At 39.9% G+C, this 20,760-nt stretch overlaps 1 protein-coding gene across 1 annotated transcript in view; it reads left to right on the top strand.

The window, feature by feature from the left end:
• The window catches only part of CLCN4 (chloride voltage-gated channel 4), a 41,592-nt gene extending 28,242 nt beyond the window's left edge, over positions 1 to 13,350 (top strand). Inside the window, exons 10-12 of the mRNA XM_053971527.1 lie at positions 2,772 to 3,170; positions 7,861 to 8,077; positions 9,474 to 13,350. Coding sequence (XP_053827502.1) covers positions 2,772 to 3,170; positions 7,861 to 8,077; positions 9,474 to 9,564 — 707 coding nt within the window. The 3' untranslated portion in view covers positions 9,565 to 13,350. The remainder of the gene's footprint in view (positions 1 to 2,771; positions 3,171 to 7,860; positions 8,078 to 9,473) is intronic.
• Positions 13,351 to 20,760: the final 7,410 nt, after the last annotated feature.

The raw sequence follows: 20,760 nt of genomic DNA, 5'->3' as shown, positions 1-20,760 counted from the left end.
CCAAAAAGCAGAGAAAAGGAAAGAACAAATTGAAGTTAGGCTGTAGGTTTCCAAGCAGGAGTGCTTTTGTTTGCATTTTTTCCATTTGATGTAATGAAATTCACTGTAACTGGACTAAAGCTACTTGCTTGTTTAGACGGTGCTCTCTCTCAGTGCAGGAAGAAAACATCCCAGTTTTTGCTAAATTTTAAGCTACACAGATGCAAGAATTTTGAGTCTTATTGGCTATGTGTCATGCTGTGGTCAACTGAGCTGTATTTTGGTTTACATTTTGATCATAAGCCAATACTGGATTACACTCAATCAATGGGATTTATTGGTTATAACAGCAGTGATCTGTTAACTATTATAGCAAGACCATTGAAAAATATCTCGCGTATCAAGTTGCTAGCCATAGATGCAACAAAAATGTTACAAGCATACCATCTGAGCATGTTTTGACCTGATCATATCTTTCCCCTTGTGTACTTGCATATTCTATCTCCTTTTGTTGCTGTTATTGATATCATCATCACCGTATGAAAAAATAGTGGAGAGGCATAACACATGTGTATAAGTAATCACATAAGTAATGTGATTGGGTAGGTTTGAAATTGAAAATGTACTCAAGGAAGAGCTGGAAAAATTTCAGATTTGGATGCTCATACTGGAAAAGCAGGATCATTTGTGTGATCAATATGGAGGAAGGAAGGGTAGAATTTGCTTGAAAATTTAATGTCTGTAATTTAGATATCAACACCTGAACTTAACTGTCTTGATAAACCTCACAGTCAAAACAGAAAAATGAGGTATGAGAAAGATCAGTCTTATCTGGCAATACACATCTAAAACCAAGCAAATGAACAGATGAATTTGGCCTCAAGAGGGCCTGTTTTTATCTAGAGATTATAAAGGCAATCTGGATCATCCCTTTGGATGTGAACACCCACAGCAGTGTAGACATTTTTTAAAAAGCTGGGATGAATCTTACTGTCCAAACAAGTAAAGCACTTCCTCTTTACAATAAATGATCTTAATATTCATTATATAAATAATGCACAAAAATTTGGCTCTGATGTTGCAGATGATCTGCTAGTCAGCATAGGATTATAGAAGCATAGAATATGCTGAGTTGGAAGGGACCAATCAGGATCATCAAGTCCAAATCCTCTTCATGCACAGAACACCCCAAACATCACACCATGAACCCAAAAGAATTGTCCAAATACCTCTTGAACTCTGTCAGGCTTGGTGCTTTGACCACCTTCCCTGGGGAGCCTGTTCCAGTGCCCAACCACCTTCTGGGTGAAGAATCTTTTCCTTATATCCAACCTAAACCTCCCCAGTACAACTTAATGCCATTCCCTCGGGTCCTGTCACTCGTCACCAGAGAGAGACATCAGTGTCTGCCCCTCTGCTTCCTCTTGTAAGAATGCTGTAGACCAGAATGAGGTCTCCCCTTAGTGCTCTCCAGGTGGAACAAAGTGACCTCAGCTACTCCACAAAAGGCTTCCCCTTGAGACACTTCTTCATCCTCATGGCTCTCCTTTGGATGGTTTCTAATAGCTTAATTTTTTTTTTTTTTTTTTTTTTTAATTGTGATGCCCAAAACTACACACAGGACTCAAGGTGAAGCTGGACTTCTACTTTTAAAAGGTTCAAATTCAGGTGCAGTGGTTTTTAATAGTATGGTGAGGCATACAGCGGTATGCCACAGCTTGTATGTAAGCTCTTGTGTACCAAAGACTATCTTGCCTAAAGTAAGAGAAATGGAGTAAGTATTAAATGATCCTTACTCTGGTATTTGCTCTCAGCTTTTCACAGTCAGAAGTTTAAGGCATTTCTTAGATGAAATTCATATCTGCATCATAGTGTTAAGTAATCATCAATCGAATATTTCTGTATGCTGCTAGATAAAAAGATCTTTTAATGACCTGTTTCTGATTTTTCTCATCTAAAATGGGGCTGTATTTTGAGTCCTAAAAATAGCAGATTTATTACATTTACCTTTTGAACAGAGGCAAAGAAATGTTACCTAATAATTCAGAGATACATACACACTTGTCCTCAGTTATGTGATTATTTTAATCCTTTAATGTAAACTGAAGGAGCAAGGAGCTTGCTTATGAAATTAATATGGAAAGACTAGATTGAAAAATACAGCTACAACCCTGCCTATGGCTGCATGCCTGGATGGCCTCAAACCAAGTTGTACTCAGTTCAAACTGAATTACTATAGTGATATCCAAAGCAAGGGTTTAAGCTATAATAACATAGCTCTTGCAGTGGTCCTAAGCTGTTCCAAGGTAGGATTTTGTAACCATGTTGTGCCCAAAGATAATGCTCAGCTTTCTCTTCAGTATGACTGCAATAGACGGGCCGGTGTGAAGGCCACCTCTCCACGTTCCTACCTGCCTTAGCCATGGTACTTAACTGGTTCTTGGAGTCATTTAGAGGGCTAATGTCAGGGTTCAATTTTACTTTTTCAAGTATCCATTAAAGTTGATTTTTTTGGCATTCTTTCTGGTTGTGAAGCTCTGTCTTTTAGCATTCATTGTTTGCTTTTCAATGCTAGCAACTTTGGCATGAGCAAGTTCCCTCAACCTTTTTGATGAAAATTGCAGTAGATGAAAAATACCCTTCTTCAGAGAAGCAAGCCTAAGAATATAAAGGCAAAGTACTCAGAATAAATAATTACATGCATTTTTGAGTGTAAGGCTCAAAAATATAAGTGAGTTGCTTAGTATGTATACCAGCACTGAGAGAAACTTGAGTCTTTTCCTTGTTGGCAGGTGGTGTTACTCGAATGACAGTTTCTCTGGTGGTGATTATGTTTGAGCTAACTGGAGGCCTGGAGTACATTGTACCTCTTATGGCTGCAGCTGTCACAAGCAAGTGGGTGGCAGATGCCTTTGGGAAAGAAGGGATCTATGAAGCTCACATTCATCTGAATGGCTACCCCTTCCTGGATGTGAAGGATGAGTTCACCCACCGCACCCTGGCAACTGACGTGATGAGACCGAGGCGTGGCGAAGCTCCTCTCTCTGTGCTGACACAGGACAGCATGACGGTGGAGGATGTCGAGACACTTATCAAAGAGACCGATTACAATGGCTTTCCAGTGGTGGTTTCTAAAGACTCAGAGAGACTTATTGGATTTGCACAGAGACGAGAGCTGATCCTTGCAATAAGTAAGTAGAGTATCAATGTCCAAAAGATTGATTTTGAAAGTTTAGACAAGATAGGAGGTTAACAGTGTTATTCACCTTGAAGAATGGATAAACATTGGATAAAAGCATCAAATCTAACTTTTTCTTCAAATCTGACTTTTACTGGTTAGTTTTACTGGACATGGAAACTTTTCTATTGCATCATACCACCTGAGAGAAATTTGTGGGCTTTGCCCTTGTGGGCTTAATTTTGCTGTCACGCAAAAGAGTGACAAATAACAAATAAAATTCTTCTAGAGACAACAGAGAGAAACTCAACTCGTATGCCAGAATTTTTGTCAGAACCAGACCAAAAGCCAGTGTAGTGATGTTTCTTTCTCTCTCCATAGGCTTCCAGAAGCATTCATGAACTGGGGCATTCATGAACTTTGGTCACCCAGTGATGAAATAGCCTGTGCTCCTTTCTTGTGGTCTGTCAGTTTTTCCTCAGATGCTGGCTTTTAGTGCTACAGGTTGAAGGTTTTCAATGCACAATATTTTTTTGGTAAAGATGGGTGAATTTTGTCTGGCATGCAGTGGATAGCTGGCTGGTTGCCTGAGAGCCCAAATCCAGGTCATTAAAGATTTTGACTGTCAGGACCTTTCCTGGCTGATCTGATGAATAAGTGGGGATTGAAGAACAAGTGTATTGGATGAAAGCAAGTTTTTCCACCTTTTCTGGACCCAGGGCATCCACAACTGCAGAGGTCTGCAAGGCTGGCCCACTGTCTGCTCCCATTTCTGGCAGTGCTGTGGTGTTGAGAGCCAGCTGGGCAGGCAGGCAAGATGCCATCTGGGCATGGTTGCCTTGTACTTTGCAGGGGAGTGAAATGTCTTGTATATCCAAACCTTCTTGACTTGGATTTATTCTCTGCATGGTTTTGTTTCATCCCTGTTGTTCAGGCACCTTAAAAAAGCTGTTATCTCTGATGGAAATTCACATATTTTTCAGACAAGAAAATTAATAAATGGAAAATTTGGGTTATTTTTGAAAGTCGCTTTCCAGCTCAGTTCCCACAAAGCTAAAATAAAAATTGAAGTATTTAAAGCACATGTTTTAGATGTATTTAGCCTACCCTGGGTCTGTCTTTTATACTGCCCATGCCATGTCATGGCTTTAACACTTGGTGCCTTCCTAAGTTAATAGTCTTTTGCACCTCCTTTTCAGGAAGGTATGTCAGTGGGAAAATTGCATGGACTGAAGATGCAGAGCCCTCACTTTAAAATCAGAAAGATCAGAGGCTGCTTGAAGTGAGTCAAAGAACTTTGAGGAACTGAGTCTTTTGTTTCAGGTCATAAATGGCAGTGTGGCTGAATGGTCTTGCCAGAAGATGTGAAAAAATGTCAGGCTATGAACAAAGAAATCAGTTAAAATTAAACTCAGTAAACATTTAGATCAAAATGTTTTCCTGTTCAAAAACTGTTTGACATCTGCATTTTTTAGAGGAAAAGGTACTGTCTCCTGATCAGTTCTAATTAAGCGCATCTTTTATAGGAAATGAGACAGAACTTAGGTTTAAAATTAAATTATTACATGCATAGATGAGTTTTTCTAAAATCCTCAGCCACCAGTGATCTTTGGTAACCCTTTTCACCTTGGGCTGAGTGTGAGTGCTGTCATTCTGTGCTGACACTATGATAAATGGTTAATCTTTCCAGTATGGTTTGTGTCCTTGTGACTTAAAATCTGGATTTAGTTTCAAAAGACATGGTATATGGTTCCAGTACAGAGCAGGGCAAAGCATGCTAGCAACCTTTTGAATGCTAATCCTCTTTCTCTGAAGTTGCTTTGCCTGAATTTCAGAGTTGGTATTGTTGATCACTACCACAAGGGTAGCTAACGTGTTATGAACCTCCACCTCAGCTTGCTTCATGGTTGTGATCATGGAGCCATTACACCAATTCTCCTTAAGATGGTGAAGCATCTCTTATTCACCTGTTCAGGTTCACCTGCTCAGCCTGACAGAGATACTGGAGTTACATCTCAGAAAAGCATAAGCCCCATCCATGCAGCACTTCAGCCAGGGAATGAGGTCTTACCAAAAACAGAGTCAGGCCCATTCCAGTATCTCTTCTTTCACCAGTATCTGTTTTTTCGTGGCATTGTGCCCTGCAGAATGAACTCAGTTTGAACTAGCTCTGATACCTCTACATAAGAACACTTGGCACTTCATAGAGACATGGTTTAAATCAAGAATTTCAGCTTCTTTCTCAGGCCCAATTAATTGTGCATCAGTAGTATGGTGGTCCAGGGAATACTCTAGGGAAGTACTCCAATTCCCTCACACATCTGCCTTCTTGGATAAAGGCAATAGCTGCTGAGTCTTGCATCAAATATCTGTTTGCACAAACCTATCTGCCTCATGATTTACCCCTACAAAATTTCTTTCCTACTGAGTGCAGCATGCTCTATAAATGCATCACATACCTTCAAAGTGAATGGCAATGCCATTTCCAATTGCTCAGCAGCATCCTCAGGAGGATTGTGTCCTTCCATTGCTCCTTGTTGAGTAGGTAGGCAGGTGAGGTGGCAGAGTCACCCTCTGGGAAGAGGTGTCTACATTTCAGATGACACCTACTTTACTGTCTTACGGAGGGGAGTTTTTGACACTGTAAAGCTTTTCTTAAATTTGGCCAGCTCCAGCTCCACCATGCAAAAGGCAGAGCCTTGGACAATAGCCAGGTGGCCTGTATATGTATATGTATATGCTTTTGTATATGCCTGTATATGTATATGCTTTTCCCAGTGTGGAGTTGATCAACATAGTTGATATAGGCTGTGAAATGTGAACCCCTGAATATGAGAGACTGTTTCACATTTGGGAGAATTAATTCACTCTCTAGCTATGACAAGAACCTGCATAGATTGTTCTGTAAAACCAGACATTGTCATCCATTTGCTTTGCTCTTTCTGTTAATCTGTATCTGTTTTTCTTACCCACTGACTGCAAAAATGATCTGCTCTTCCGTTTTACCTTTACTCACACTCCCCCATCCAGTGAGACTGCATACAAAATCCACCATGTTTCTGATGCCACTGTATTTACTCCATAGTACTACATCATTCAAATTTCTCTGGAGAGGTGTTTGACATGGAAGGGTGAAATCATGGCTTTGGCTAATCACTGTTGTTCAGGGTCACTGCTGCCTTGGGAACAGCAATGTGGTAACCAAAATGCTTGGCCCTATTTCTTAGGGTGCAGCTTTGGGAAGGAAATACCTAGCTGTCAAAGGTTTTTATCAAAGGGTGGGAGTTACCTTCAGTTTGATTAATGCTACCTCTTAGCACAGATCATGTATCAAAGAACTATGCAGGCATATTCACACTTGAAATTGGATGTATGAATTGAAACAAGCTGAGACAAAACTAACATCATTCCTGTAAATTGCAATAGGGCTTGTAATATGTGGGGTGAGAAGGCTGAGAATCATATACTGTACTGATGTTAGGTTTGAGCCAGCACTGCTCCAGTTCCAGAAATATTACAAGACAATGATCGGTAAATGCAAAAAAAAAAAAAAAAAAAAAAAAGCAGCTGAAACATGTTGGAAAACATCACTGTCTACATTACAAGTCACAGGAGCAAGTTTCTCACTCTGATTGATGGCAGAGAGTTCCAAGAATATTTACATATGCTTGGATTATGAGTTCAAGAGCAGAAGCAACCTATGTTAATTGAAAGCAATAATTTAACTATTTCCAAGAATTTATTAAAAAAATAAAAAGTTAAACCCTCAGAGCCAAACACATGATATGCTTATTCTGGGGAGTGAAAAGTTGTCTGTCATTTGGAAATCTGTCTCATATAATGTTTATACTCTGTAGTGTTGAGTAGAGATGAGGTAAACGCTACAAAGAAAATAAAGTACTCTGATGGTAAGTCTTGGGGCATGCTTTAAGTAAAAGGCTTATACTGATCATGCAATCTCCAGATGTAGTGTGATGTTCACTTCGTAATTTGCTCAAAGTATTAATGATAGCTTTTGAACTTCTGAGAATGGTCACACATGTGCTGTTTACCCCTACATTTTTCCTCCTTCTACTATTTTCCTTTAAGTAGAAAGTTAATTTATTTTTCTTTTTTAAAATCTAGATATGCAAACTATTTAACGCATTAAGTGTAAACACACAAATTTTACCCTGCATGCCAGTGAGGTGTGCTGATGTAGAAAAGCACCCACACCGCCTCTGGATCCCTGGAATGTGAATTTGTCTTTCCCCAGCATTGTGTTCATAAATCTGTTCACCATGTCCACATTTTCCCAAATCCACTGAAAAGTTCTTCTTCAAGCCAACTGGGAACTTACACAGCTGTTGACTCCACTCCTTCAGGCATGTAATAAAGTTTCTGTTGTGATTCTCACAATGGAGGAAATTACATACAGTGATTTGAATTTGACAGAAATTGGATTAGTGAAGTTTGTGAAATGCAATGAGCTGCATGTTTATTCAGAAAAGCGTTATCCCAACCAAGGAAAAATACGCGCCTATAAAAATATCACATTTGCTTTTAGGGAGCAATGTCTCAAGGAAATTCAAGGTTACTCAGTGACCCAAATTTCTGGGACTTCAGTACGCTAAAGACAAAACCAAACCTTGCTTTCCAAAGGAGGAATTATTTTTTTTTATCAAACTTAATTCCCTATCTACACCAATTTTTGTGTTGTACAGAGAATGCGAGACAGCGTCAGGATGGGGTGGTGAGCAACTCCATCGTGTACTTCACCGAAGACCCCCCAGAACTGCCACCCAACAGTCCCCATCCGCTGAAACTGCGGCGTATTCTCAACCTGAGCCCGTTCACCGTCACTGACCACACACCGATGGAAACTGTGGTAGATATTTTCCGAAAACTTGGACTCCGGCAGTGTCTGGTGACTCGCAGTGGGTGAGTAGTTGACAGTCAAGTGAATATTTTTATTTTGTCTTATTTTGTGAATGGATGAATAAGGGAACCTCACCCATGTCTCTCCAGAGCAGCAAAAGAAGTCAGACTCAGAACCAAAATGGTGCTTGCAGGGTGTTATATTTCATTCTGCTCTCCCAAATTCTTAGTGTATTCTCATTTAGATAAGGTAAAAATAAATACAAAATAAACTGTTCTGACTTCCACTGTCATTCAATTTTCAGCAGAGGCAGATCGGGCAAGCAGTATTGTTTGCAAAGAATATGTCTGTTTTGAGACATCCAGCTAGATTGGATGTTTGTGAAAATTGTAATAAAGGTGTCACTGGAGGAAAATTACTCTGTTCACCTTTCTTTATTGGATACTAGAAAGGTGTATAAACCAAAGGCCCTCAAATAACACCTGAAGGAGGTGAGAAAACATTAAATTAGGGGAATAAAAAGCTGTACCATGTGGACCAGACGTAACATCCCACAGTTCCAATGGAATTTGAGATATTTGGGCATCATGGCTCATCCCAGGATCTAGTGATAGCAGGATAGCCAAACCACAGCCATCACTTCCAAATGTGGAAGATTAAAATTTATTCTTCTGTTAAAGAGTCTTTTTGTTATTCAAAAATATTGCATATCAGTTGTTACTGTCAATGCAGTGTCCTCAGCATTAAGAAAATAAGAACCATTATTGGGACACAGGTAAAGGTTCTGATTTTTGGTGCCTGGCTTCAGAAATTTATATCTAGACTTTTAGAAGTTACGTGAAATGAAAGGTGGAAAAACTATTAACAATGACATAGTTTCAGTATTCAGCGCCTAATGGTCTTCAAGGACTGGAAATAAAAAGCCCTTGAATACTGAAGGTTATGAAATTTTTTGACTCTTGGGGCCAGACATCCCATAGGCCTCATCTTTCTTGACAGATATAATTCATTTAGGTTCATATAAATGAGAAATTATCATTTAAATTTGAAGGAATTATGCTGTCAGGCAGTGAGAGTTTCAGAAACCCTGTGCTTTAGCTTACTTTGTGTATTGCCAAGCACTGATACCTTGGGTTTGACTGCTGGTCCTCACAGCCTGAGCCTAAAGAAACTTATTATTTTGTTGTATGAAGTATTAGTTGTTGTAGCTCCTCACTCAGTTATGTTCCCAACAACAAGAGGGAATAAGCCAAAGTATTTCACTTAATTGTCATGGCTAGGGTAGTAGAAATACATGAGGTGAGAATATTTTTATAAAAATGTAATAATTGGGGAATACATGAGATGAACAGTACTGTATGGAAACACTTACAAATGTCCCTTGGGAAAAATTTCCCGAGGGAAAAAATCTGGATGATATATGAGATTGTTGACCTTTCACTTCCTTTTCTCCTATAGGAGGCTGCTGGGTATCATAACTAAAAAGGATGTATTAAGACATATGGCTCAAATGGCAAACCAGGACCCTGAATCTATCATGTTTAACTAGACTGGTAAAGAAGAAGAAAGTAACCCCACAGGAATCCCTTCTAGATTAACACGAAGGCTGTGTTTCTGTGTTTCATCTTGCTTAAAGAGAAAAAGGTAACATATATGAGGAATGGCCTGATATGCCTCTGACAGAGGGAGTGGATGCAGGACAGCACTTATTTAATGAGGAAGGCAGTTTAGAAGCTCTGAGCAGCTGCAGACTTCAAGCATGTGTTCCTTAATGAGGTTCCTGACAGCTCAATTGGAGCGCTGGTGGGTGTAAGTGATGCAGTGCTTGGAGACGAAGAGCCATGAGCACCAGTGGGAGGCATCAGGGTCATAGGAACTCTTGAGGCAGGTGTGAAGAGTAGCAGACACTGTTTATGTACAAGCTGCTAAGAGATAGAAAGGTTTGTGTTCCAAGCCAGAGAGTGTAGATGAGTAATGTCGGTTACTTTTGCTACGTAATGGAATCATGGCTATTTGTTTGCTACTGAGTTATACCATTTTCATGATGGACAAAAATTGGCATATTTTTAAATGAGACTTTGTCATCTTCATTTATTTTGTAAATGTTTAATGAATCAAGACTGGAGTTAAGTCTTAAGAAAAGAGTAAGATTATGCCTCAAATCACTTTAAAATATAGTGTCCCTTGCTCCCTGCTTTAGTCTTTTGAATTTTATACTGCTTAGCATTTCTGTCAACCAGCTTTCCCTTATAAATTTTAAAATGGGATTTATTTGTAAGAATTTATTATCTCTCTATGCAATTTTGCATACAAGTACTGTAAAATTTAGTATTTTGTGGTTTGCTGTGGTAACCGGAGAAAATATAGAAGTCCATAAAATGTTTTTCAAAAGCACTAAAAGGACAGTGGTATCTGTCTCTCATCAGTGTTAGTGACAAGAGATTGAATCCCTCACTGTCTTCCCTTATGTTCATCACAATTTTTCACAAATGAATGACATTCTGCATTGATTCTTGGTTGTCCACTTAGGTCCTTTTTGTCATTGCTCTTTCTTGGCATTTCTATGTACTTGCCAAGAGATTGCTGAAATTAATTTAACAGTCATATTATTCTGTAAGAGATCTACTTTTTATGCACTCGTCAGTCATAGGACTGTGGAATTCGTCTTCACAGCACTGTGGCTGGATAAGACCAGAAGGATTGAGAATGCAAATGGTCATAGGAAAGCTTTAAGTATTTATCTGTTTGCACCAAGAACACAAGACTTACCAGACCCTGGTAGAGACCTCTAAGTCACTCAGGTAAAAATGTTAAATTTTCCTAAACCCTTGTTCTGGTCCTATGTGAGATGAAGAGGGTCAATCCTCTAGTCAATACTGCTATCAGTAACAGAGTACCAAATTGTACTCTCTGTAACACATAATTCACACTGCCCTTGCTTTATAGATGCAAACTTAAAGATTGGAGAAAGATTGTGCTCTGAATCCTCTTCAGATCTCCTGGTCCCTTCATTTAGGCATCTAAGACCTCTGGTGTTTTTGCTCAAATTCACCCAGGTAATGGGTGGTGCTTGAATGGTCCTCATGGACAGAGATGACCTTCCATGGCAGAACAGCCTGTTGCTTACTCCAGCCCAAACCCAGACTGTTGATCTAACATGTAGGCAATGCCCATGATTATTGTGTCCCTGAACTGAGAGAGCTACTCAGGTGCACCCTGAGTTAGATGCCGAAGTTCTATGTCACAAATTCCTCCTCTTATCTCCAGTGACCCTGCTTCCTTCTGGCATATGTCCCACTGCATTCGCACGGAGTACGGCCTGAATTGCTGAAGTAAAAGAAACGGAACTAGAGGGACAATTTTAATCTGTTAAGTACTCTACTTAACAATGGTGTTTGCAACAGACTGACATAAATACATGTAGCTCTGGCCAAAGCCCATAAATATTTCAGTGTATACTTTTTGTTAACTGAACAGCTGCAGTACAATGTATTATTAAAGGGATATTATTAACACTATGTAAACTATAGGACTGAGCAACCCCTTTCTTCTGAAAATAGGAAATAGAACATAATGTGATTATTTCTTACATTTTTCTGTGAAGCTGTCAGCAGCCAAACTCATAAAAAACCAAGTCAACAACAATGCTCATAAACACTAGATTTCCTCATTTGAACAGAGATGCCATCATAAAATCAGTTCATTCCCACAACTGAATCCAAATGGGGCTTTATACAATTGTCAGTCTCTACCCATAACTTCTAGAATCTAAGGGATGTAGACTAAGCTAAAAAGGCTGACTTTTGAGAGCAATCTCATTCTTGGATTAAAACTGTGTGACCATGTTCTACTTTCCATGTTTGCTAACAGCAACCAATATAGTGTATCAACACTGAAAAACATTATAATTTTATGAGAAAAAGACATGGACTTGCCTAACTGACGTTAATCTGGCTATGAATACAAATTCACATATGTATTGACTTGTCTTATCAGGTTAAACTCAATCTGTGGTTATGCATAGGCATGGACTTGTGTGGTTAATTCCCATTAATACCCAGAGGCCTGATTTACTGAAACCAAGTCACCCTTGTGATAGCTTGTTGATTTGCCTTATTAGACTACTTAGGAGGAGTCCTCAGGGCTTAAAAATAAGATCCAAAAAAACAAACATGGTGGTTTGTAGCAAGCACCAGCAGAAGAATTGAGATTTATGTGGTTACTGTGAATGCAGTTTGACCCTGAACTATCACCCAAGTAAAAGGCAGGTAAATGGGTGTACAGTTCTCTGCTATCAAACACATTCCTTTCTAGATGGAACGCTTTAAATACCTAAGGGGTCAAGGGAAGAACCTTTGGACATGTAACCATGTAGTGCTGCTCCTTGTTCCAGTGTCTGTTCAAAAGATGTTAAACCAGAGCAGGGGCTGCTATTTGGCTGTCCAGGAATGGCACATTCATGGCTAACTTCAGCTGCTTGGTGTTATCATCAAGGCTGAGGCTGATGCTAGAATGACATGGAGGGCTTTGAAACAGGACAGACTCTGCTAATTAGGAAACTTCTTCCATGCTACAGCCTTTAATGCTCTTCACACTGGTGTCTGAAAGGGAACACCTTTAATATAAATTAATAACATGCTTATCTCAAAAAATGCAGCTATGATGTAATGATTTAATTTATTTTCCCATAACAAGCCCATTATCAGGCACTGTTTTCCATCTGAATTACAAAATTTGTTTCAGAAGGTACTGAATAGACTCCAAGAGGCATAGATCTCAGCCCTAACTATTTATTTGAATGTGTAGAACTCAAGACAGTCACGTAACATTATCAATCTGAGTTATGTATTTTAGTATATACTGCTGAATTTATGCAACCTCAGTTCAGTCCTTCAATCAGTTGGCCTTCAAAAATGCCCAACTAAACCAAACAGGGGAATAAAAATCCTTGAATAATGGAGATTCAGTATTGTACCTTTGTTTTGCATGAACTGTGTTAAGTTACATTCAGCTTGTGAACTTGAATCAATCTGTACCGGAAAGTTTAATAATGAAGTACAGAAATGGATGACGTTAGAAAGACCCTTTGGCTGTCCCAGTGACACTAATTATTAATTGTTATGCTTTGAAGAAGCAGAAAAAGAATGTTTAAGGATTACAGAAGACTCACTGATTCTGTGTTTGAATGACACTATATTTATGACTATAGTTTTGCTTTGGCTCTGTTTGTTGTTTTGGTTTTTTTAATTGTAGAAAACAGTGTATCTGTTGCACCTTATAAAAAACAATGTTTGGATTCTATTTTTAAAATAAAACTGACTTACAGTACTGGAAACATTTCTTGGATATCTTATTAATTAGAAAAGTATTTCACTTAATGTCTCTATAATTTTTGTTTCCTTTTCTCACTTTTAGGGATAACTCAAGCCTGAGTTCTAGAGATCTAGGATATCCAGTTAAATTATAGGTTTGATAATATTAAGAAGGGAGTTAGTAAAGTTCACGCAGTGGACTTCAGAGAATCAGTCTTGACAGCTGGCTATTTTATTTTCAGAGAAAAATCTTTTTTCTTCAGCATCAGAAATACCTTAGAAATCTAAAAAGAGAAGAAAAATCAGGTTGTTCTGTCTACAGTGATCATGAAACTTTAAAACTAGATGTTGTGAAGCCACTATGATATATTTTTTGTATATATTTTTCAATTGCACTTTAATTCAGAGCTAAGATCAAAGACTGAAAATGACAGGTTCAATCATCCCCATTTAATTGGATGAAACATACCGTAAATCTCTGTCAGAGGCTGAATTCTAGGTAGTAGCAAAGAATATGGGCTTGATCCTGATCAATACTAACTAAGGTGAACATGCCAGCAATATCCTAGCTCAAATTAAATTACTCATTTCGGAAACTGGTTTTGGGTGTCCCATGGCCTTCAACTCATTCCACTGATTGCTGTGTCCTTAACACAACCCAAAACACACACCAAAACCCCAGGAGTCATCAGGAATGCATCAACTTCAATAAATAGTAATAATTCCTGTAGTTTGTATTTGGTCATGGGGTTCTGAACTTTAGCACTACTTGTCATCACTTGTGGTGGTGCAGCTGGGAAATGGAATAGAAAATGTTCAGAGGCATTCAGCACTGCTATGGTGCAGCTATGCTCCACACATCCTGGCCTGCCCTCCATTCATCCAAACCAAGCAGCCTGTTATCATCCATGTGCCTTCTTTCTCCTTTAGGGGAAGCTCTTCCTCCACATCTATTTACTACAAGCTGTATTATTCCTTTGTGCTGTTCTGCTCCTCTGCTCCAAACGTGATCTTGCTTCTAGCTCATCACTGCTGTGGTGGCCCACTAAGCACAGTCTCACAGACACCGTACCCAAAATAAGAAAGGTGCATCTCTGGTGGAGGGCCTCCACTTATGGCACACAGGATTTTGCATTGCTGCTTCCTGGAGGACATGGCAAACACAGTGTTGCTGGAATGCTGCACAGGGTTTTTTGATTTGTTTTTTTGGCTTGCTATTGCTTAGGATCTGGTTATTGAGCTGCCTCTGCCTGAATTAAGGTGCAAACAGTAAATGCCAAGTAGAAAGAGCAAGAAGAGAGCTGGGGAAAGAGAAAGAGAGTGTGAGAGACTGAAATCCTGTGATGTCCTGCTGGACCTTCTTCATCCTGGTCTGCTTGCTGGTGGGGGTTCCCATGTTCTTGTGGAGGTATCCCTTTTACACAGTCCAAGTCCTGGTTATCCATAAGGCATGGGTGCTGTTCCCACCTTGAATGGGATGGCACATATATAAGATACTTCCTTTCTCACAGCTTGCCTTGGTGGGAGCTTTTGTCCAGATAGTTACCTAGATCTGCCTCACCACGCCTGGCACCTTCCTGTTGTTGGTGTCAGTGCTTTTCCCACAGTTTGCACAGTGGAATTTTGTCCAGTGTGTTAACTCCAAACTTTCACCTCTGATTAGGTCTGGTATTAATGCCTTCCTTTTTGCCATCTGTAGTTATTCAAAGGTCCTGTTGTGGTGGCTTCCCTTGTGGGAACTTTCTTGTTTGACAGTGTTTGAGACTGTTTATTGTGCTTCTTGAAGTCCTCACACTGTCTTAATGCAATATCAAAAAGATGAACTTCTGAGAAAAAAAACCTGCTGCATTTCACAGATCAGTCTAGTATGTTCACCATCTCAACCAGTAACTAGTGACATCCCTGTGAGGTCAGTCTGGAGCTGGAATGTGACTATGAGAGCTCTATCCTAAAGCAGTTATGGGCTCTTAGGCAGAATGAAACAGGAACTGCTGACCTGTAGCTGCAGCATTTGGTTAACTCTCCATTCCTCCTTTAACCTTATTGTATTCTGAGGATAATTAATATTTTCAGTTTGAGGACATTATAAACCCTATTTTAGCACAGTTAATGATTTCAACACTTGTTATCTTTCAGAATTATTTTATATAGTCAGGATTAAAATAATCTGAGTGCTCCTACTGGCTTTCCCCAGCCACAGCAGGTAACTGTTTAGGAAGACATAACCATATGTAAGAGCCAACTTGGTGAGAGTCAGTATTTGGCACTTCAGCTGTGTTCCATTTAAGAAATGATTGTGCAGCCTGAACAATCAGTGCACAACTCTCTGTGGGGATTTGCAAAGCCTGAAGATTTGTTCTTGGCTTGAACAGCATTTAGAGCAATGTTTGTGGCCAGCTGATGTTACATACCATTCAGATTAACCAGTCTTAGACCACAAAGATTCAGTAAAGGGCACTGAATAAAATGTGCAGATTGTTCCTAGCTAACTATATTAGCTTCCTAACTATATTAGCTAGGAAGAGCTGCTTTGTTGTCTCAAAGTTATGTCCACAGAAGCATCCCACTTTCAGGAGAACCATACCATGCACTGGCTGGTCTCACTACTAGGAAGGAGTAATACCTAAAATATAAAATAATATCTTGACTGCAACCATAATAATAAAAAATAATATATTGACTGCAACCAATGCTATTGTTTTTCTCTCCTAATGCATTCTAAAAGACAACTTTTTTCCCTGAAGTAAGCTCGCTGTTTCTACAGTTGCTAGCGAGAGCCGGACTGTGGCCATGCACAATTTGATGAGCAGTGCTGCAGGACTAGTGCATTAAATGCTAGTTAAGCATTTCTTCTTTGATAAATGCAGTAAAAATGAGTGGATGCCATAACTGTGCCATGCAAAAGCACCATTCCATATAATTAAAAAGTCAGATGAACTGTAGTTCTCTACTTCTAAAGATTCCCAACAGGTAAGATTGAAAGGTTTTGTAGCCTTATGACTTATAAATTATATTTGTGTTTAAATAATTTTCAAAGTTGCAATTTGCCTAAAGACAAATTTTACTTAGCTAACTCTCAGATTACGTGACCATTAGAATCCAAAATTTCTGAATTATGTACAGGGGGCAACCAGATCACTGAAGATCCCAAGCCTGGGAAGAGAGACACCTAAGCTCTGCTGTGGTTCATGGATGAGGGAGAGGACACAAACTCTACCAAAGGCTCCAAAATGACCCCGGTCAGCAGTGAGATTCAGGAAAGAAACACAATATGTGCCATCAGCAGCTCTTCCCTTTCTCACAGTAACCTCATGGTTAGAGACTCTTTGTTAGGTAAATATCCATGCAATACAGGTCTTGTAGGTGTTGATTTAAGTGCAGCTCACTAAGTTACCATAGTGCAGCTCCTTCTTTGCCAGCTGCTGCTCTGGTGGGCGTTCTGCCAAGCCAGAAGGAGCATTCTCCTAAAAGGGACATTTGTAGACTTAAAGATAACTCAGCTAGCTATTCTGAATCACACTGAGATGCAGAATCTGTATCTAAATTGTTATAGGAAACTTAGGCTTCTGCTTATACTCTCATATTTCAGATATTGGAATGTTCATCACATTTTTAGGCCTTGCTGTAGCCTGAACATAGTATTTTGCTTCATGTAATTGAAGCTAAAATCTAACAACTATTTGTCACTGACCTGAATATTTAAACATGCAGACACTGCTTGAGATCAATTATCATTTAGATTATTGTACTAATTTTTGATTTTTAATCTCTGTCTGACATTTAAGCACCTGTTGAATAATAATAATATTTATTTATTTACCCAATTAATTAATTCAAATGGTACAATAATTAGAGGTACAACAAAGGTATAAATAGTCTGCCTGAAGATTTTCCACATCATAGATAATTAACATTGATGCTGATTTATGTTTTGTCCCTGTCTGATCTTTTAAGGACCACTACTACAAAGTACTAGTCACAGGAACACAAGGAATAAATCATAAGCTCCTCTGCACCTCTTTTTTCCAAGCCTGTGGGAACATACATGAAACCATTCCTTTTCTCTCTGTCAGGCCAGGTTTAGGCAATAGAAAACCCTGCTCATTTGATGACTACAACAATTCCTGCTTAGTAAATCTCTCCATGTCAGGCTGCTTCCTTCCAGATAAACAGCCACCATTCCAAGAGTACCAGTTTTCCTTCTGTGTAAGGATAACCAGGTAGGGCAGGTAACTAACACCTCCATCCCCTCCTCCTTTTCTCACTTTGCTGTTTTTCTACTCATTCAGTCCCAACCATCCAGTCCCAACACATTCTGCCTCTTTGCTGCAGCTTTTCTGTAATAACTGAAGAACCCCCAAACAAATCAACATATCTGCTCTTTCTGTTCACTTGGGACTTCTGCACAAAATGCAAATTTGGCAGCAATGAAGTCAGTAGCTAATCTACAGTCTAGCTACCAGCATTATTTCCACCAAATAAATATTCAGTGCTCATGAATTGTAAAAGACAAACCATTGAGGGACTAGAACCGGGGCCAGCTTGATCATCTGATGGCCTGGTACATACAGACCACAGTAACATATACTGCCTTATTTGCTCTTTTTCTGGCTTCATGATAGAATTCTGCCTTCTTGCTGTTCAAGATTCAACAATATAGAGGACAGGAGGAGTTCCTTTCGCCAATATCCCCCTTTTTTTTTAATCAGAATAATGCCCCATTCATGAGACTATGAATTTTTTTGCCTCTCTTACTGAAGCTTTTTCATTCTTCATGAACATATACATTAGTCCAGGAATGAAAGCAGCCTTAGCGGTGGTTACATTTGCTCACACACAGAAACAGCAGGTGCTCCTCTCTACCTGGTGACACTCGAAGAGCAGCTGGAGCAGCAGCGCAGACACCTCCTCCCCAGCAGATCTGGAGGCCACTGCTCCACTGCCTCCTCCCACCTTCATTGGCTACAGGGCTCTGGGAACAGGAATGCACAGAGGAAAAAGGTGGAGAACTGTGATACTTGGCTGATGATACACCCTCTTGGGACTGACTTGTAAGTTGGTCCTCAGAAGTTCTGGCTGGCCTCTTCTGCTCCCTCCTGCTAAGCTCCCAGTTTGTCAGGGGAGGAATATTCAGTGAGTAACTGCATCACACCACACAGCCGCACCAGGAATTTCATTTAGCTTTTCTGCATTGCACAAAATCTGCCTTTCTCAGATCAATGGAAAACCAAATCCGTGGCTGTGTCTGCCACAACTCCACGTGCACTGAGCACAAGAGGCTGGCAGTTTATCGCAGCAAACAGCCATGGTCTATCTTTCCTGCCCTAACAAGAGGGCCCCATGGTTTTCCTTACATTTAGACTTTCTCTGAGCTTCAAAGAAAAGATATTATCAGTTATAACAGTGTTCAAGTACCAGAGGACACTTGAGAGAGGCCAGCATCCTCATGTGATAAGGGGAGCTAGCAGTGCCACATAGGCATTCTGTGCTGCCTCTGAACCAGCACCTGATATTTTGGGTACATCTACAACATGTTGGGGCAAACACTCCCCAAGGGGTAATGGCTTTAGTCTGAAAGACAGCACATTTAGACTAGATATTAAGAAGAAATTCTTTACTGTGAGGGTAGCGAGGTGCTGGAACAGGTTTCCTAGAGAAGGTGTGGATGCCTCATCACTGGAAGTGTTCAAGGCCTGATTGAATGGGACTTTGAGTAATCTGGTCAAGTGGAGGGTGTTCCTGTCAGGTGGGGTGGAACTAGGGGATCTTTAAAGTGCCTTCCAATCCAAACCTTTCTGTGATTCTATGATTTCATTCTGTGCCGCACTGAATGCTCGGGGTGTTTAGTGATCCGCTGCTCCAGGCCCTACATTTAGCCGCAGTATTTATAAATCAGCGTTAGGACAATGAGCAGGGGTTTTACAGCTCCAGCGGGTTGGAGCAACGGGGTCCCGCTAGGTGGCAATCCAGCCCTCGGCACGGCTGCGGCGGCAGCGCCAGCGCCACCAGCCGCGCTCCGGCTGACAGAGGCCACCGCGGGGTCCTCGCTGTGCGCTGACCTCTGATTCTTGCGGGAATCAAAGCTATATAATTGTTTGCTCCAAATGTATAATTTGCCTCATGAATTTTCGTAGATATGCCAATTAAAAGCTATTTTAAAAATTGTATTTATTTATGTATTTATTTATTTTAGCTATATATGTTCTGTCAGGAAAGGGAGAGGAAAGAAAAAAACCTTTTTCTTTGTTTGGAATATTTGGCAGGGCTAAAGCACAACTGTCTGCTTTGGCTCCTTAAACCACATATCACATCTGTAAAAACATAGTGGCAAAAGGAGGAAAAAATAATCTGCAATGCTTTCCTGGTGGTTTCTATGAGGCTTTCATGTAAACAATACATTTTCATCAATTATGCATTTAGGTCACAGGAAGAGTTGGTTGAAGGAATTCTTTTGCCATTTCAAAGTCGCTGTCAGGAAGAAAATATAGCCATGCCGATGGAGCTAAAAGAAACACAGTTTTGTTCTTCTGACCTGATATTTTTCTTCTTCTTTACCATCATTCCTATTTGCATTAGTATGTCCTTTGGCATAGCAATATCTGTGTAGGGAATGCACAGAGGCCCTTTGAGCATGGAAAGGTCTTATTTTGCAATGGCAATTCTAAAAGATGTTATTGTTTATGTTGTTTACATAAAACAACATTAGAGAATTGAGTAAAATGCCTTCCCTATAAAACATTTGGTCAGATCTGGAAAACAGCATACGCTCCTTGGTAGCACTACCATATGTAACCTTTAGGCTTCTGTGCAATTTACAACCCGTGTTACATCCTTAAATATCCTTTTAAAAGTATAATGAGAATTAAATGCTGAGAAAAAGGTTTCACAGTAGCCACCACACAGAAGAGGCAACAGCTGATATTTGCTACTAAAAAGTGCTAGAGAAGACCTTAAGTTCTTACCTCTTTCCCTATATTGGTAATCACAGATGTCTCAGAGCACTTGCTTTCTTTTTTTCTTGTGAAAAATGCCTGAGAACTTGTGGGAATGCCACTTGTGGTACTGTGGTGCATCTTACATGTGTTTAGAAAGTTTAACAGGAAACAGAAAATTGAGGGTTTAGGGCTTTTCACTCCTACACCTAAGGAGGCAGACCCCATCCTGCAAACCCTGGCAAAATTAACATGTAAAGGCAGAAGGCAGAAGAGAGACATTGCTGCAATTAGTAGGAAAAGAAAGCTCTGCATTCCCACTCCTTCTCCCATCTCTGCTGATGTATTTTATTTACTTTTCTCCAATGCACAGTACATTACCAGCCTTGGGAACAGGAACAAAACGGAAGTCTCCCACCTTGGAAGTAAATGCCACAGCAGTTAGGCTAGAGATTTCCTGTGCATACTGCAGCCAGCACCATGCATTCCTGTGGCCCAGCT

The sequence above is a fragment of the Vidua macroura genome, chromosome 2 (assembly GCF_024509145.1).
Source record: "Vidua macroura isolate BioBank_ID:100142 chromosome 2, ASM2450914v1, whole genome shotgun sequence".
Taxonomy (NCBI): domain Eukaryota; kingdom Metazoa; phylum Chordata; class Aves; order Passeriformes; family Viduidae; genus Vidua; species Vidua macroura.
The sequence above is the reverse complement of the archived record's forward strand: the minus strand, read 5'-3'. Positions and strand labels throughout refer to the sequence as shown.